Source organism: Lottia gigantea, assembly GCF_000327385.1.
Source record: "Lottia gigantea unplaced genomic scaffold LOTGIsca_5, whole genome shotgun sequence".
Taxonomy (NCBI): domain Eukaryota; kingdom Metazoa; phylum Mollusca; class Gastropoda; family Lottiidae; genus Lottia; species Lottia gigantea.
This window is the reverse complement of record NW_008709715.1, coordinates 836268-837624: the sequence shown is the minus strand read 5'-3', so window position 1 is coordinate 837624 and position 1357 is coordinate 836268. Positions and strand designations below refer to the sequence as shown.

Genomic DNA, 1357 nt, shown 5'->3' with positions numbered 1-1357 from the left:
TTATTTACTGTTACTGAAATGAAAGAAAAAACATTCATTTTTACTGTTACTGAAATGAAAAAAAAAAACATTCATTTTTACTGTTACTGAAATGAAAGAAAAAACATTCATTTTTACTGTTACTGAAATGAAAAAAAAAACATTCATTTTTACTGTTACTGAAATGAAAGAAAAAACATTCATTTTTACTGTTACTGAAATGAAAAAAAAAACATTTATTTTTACTGTTACTGAAATGAAAAAAAAAACATTCATTTTTACTGTTACTAAAATGAAAGAAAAAACATTCATTTTTACTGTTACTGAAATGAAAAAAAAAACATTCATTTTTACTGTTACTGAAATGAAAAAAAAAACATTCATTTTTACTGTTACTGAAATGAAAAAAAAAACATTCATTTTTACTGTTACTGAAATGAAAGAAAAAACATTCATTTTTACTGTTACTGAAATGAAAAAAAAAACATTCATTTTTACTGTTACTGAAATGAAAAAAAAAAACATCCTTTTTTACTGTTACTGAAATACAAAAAAAAAAATCCTTCTGTTACCTAAATGAAACTGCATTTATACTGTTACTCAATTGAACAAACCCATTTTTTCTATTACTCTTATAAAATAATCCAATGAAACGCTGTTATGAGCAGCACAGTCTGAACAAGAGATTGTTAAATGATGCAGCGTAAAGGCCAAAATTCTGTCCTCAAAAAGTCGGCAGATATTTTTGCTTGGCTTCTATAAGCCTCGTGTCTTGATACTGTAGGTTTATTTGTTGCCACTTTGTCAATGGTGAAGAACTGAACATTGATTAGATAGTTTTAAGCGTGAAGTAAAGATCCACATTTCGTTCTTGGTTACTATCGACTCTAGGACTAAACGTATTTCTGTATTCTCAATATTATTTATATGATAATATTCCTCATTTTTTGGATTCATTTTGTGAATAATTAACATTTTTTTGGATATTTATAAATCCGAACAAAGGTAAGAATTTTTACTGTAAAATTTTATTCACACTTGCATGCTAGTTGAATTATGTTGTATTCTTATCTATCTTTCATACCAATCAAAATGCCTTTACGAATATAAAACAAGAATATATTTTGGAATATTGCATTCTCAATCTTCATCACTGAGATATTATTATTGGAATGTATGTAATATTAGGAAATGTTACATTCTCTTTTATCATTTCCTAAAAAAAACACGAAGACCGGAATGTTCTAAGAAAATACATAACCATTTTTTATACCTAAAGAAATATTCAGATAACAGTGACAATATTTTGGTCGACGATTTTATTCTGTATTCATCACTGATTTTAACACATACAAAACCTAATGAATAAGATAGACCC

General features: G+C 25.8%; 1 protein-coding gene across 1 annotated transcript; it reads right to left on the bottom strand.

The window, feature by feature from the left end:
• On the bottom strand, positions 1 to 504 carry LOTGIDRAFT_106207 (hypothetical protein; the record flags this gene model as incomplete). Its single annotated transcript, XM_009061761.1, has 1 exon — positions 1 to 504. One exon carries the CDS (start codon positions 502 to 504, stop codon positions 1 to 3), a length of 504 nt encoding a protein of 167 aa, XP_009060009.1.
• Between the last annotated feature and the right edge of the window lie 853 nt (positions 505 to 1357).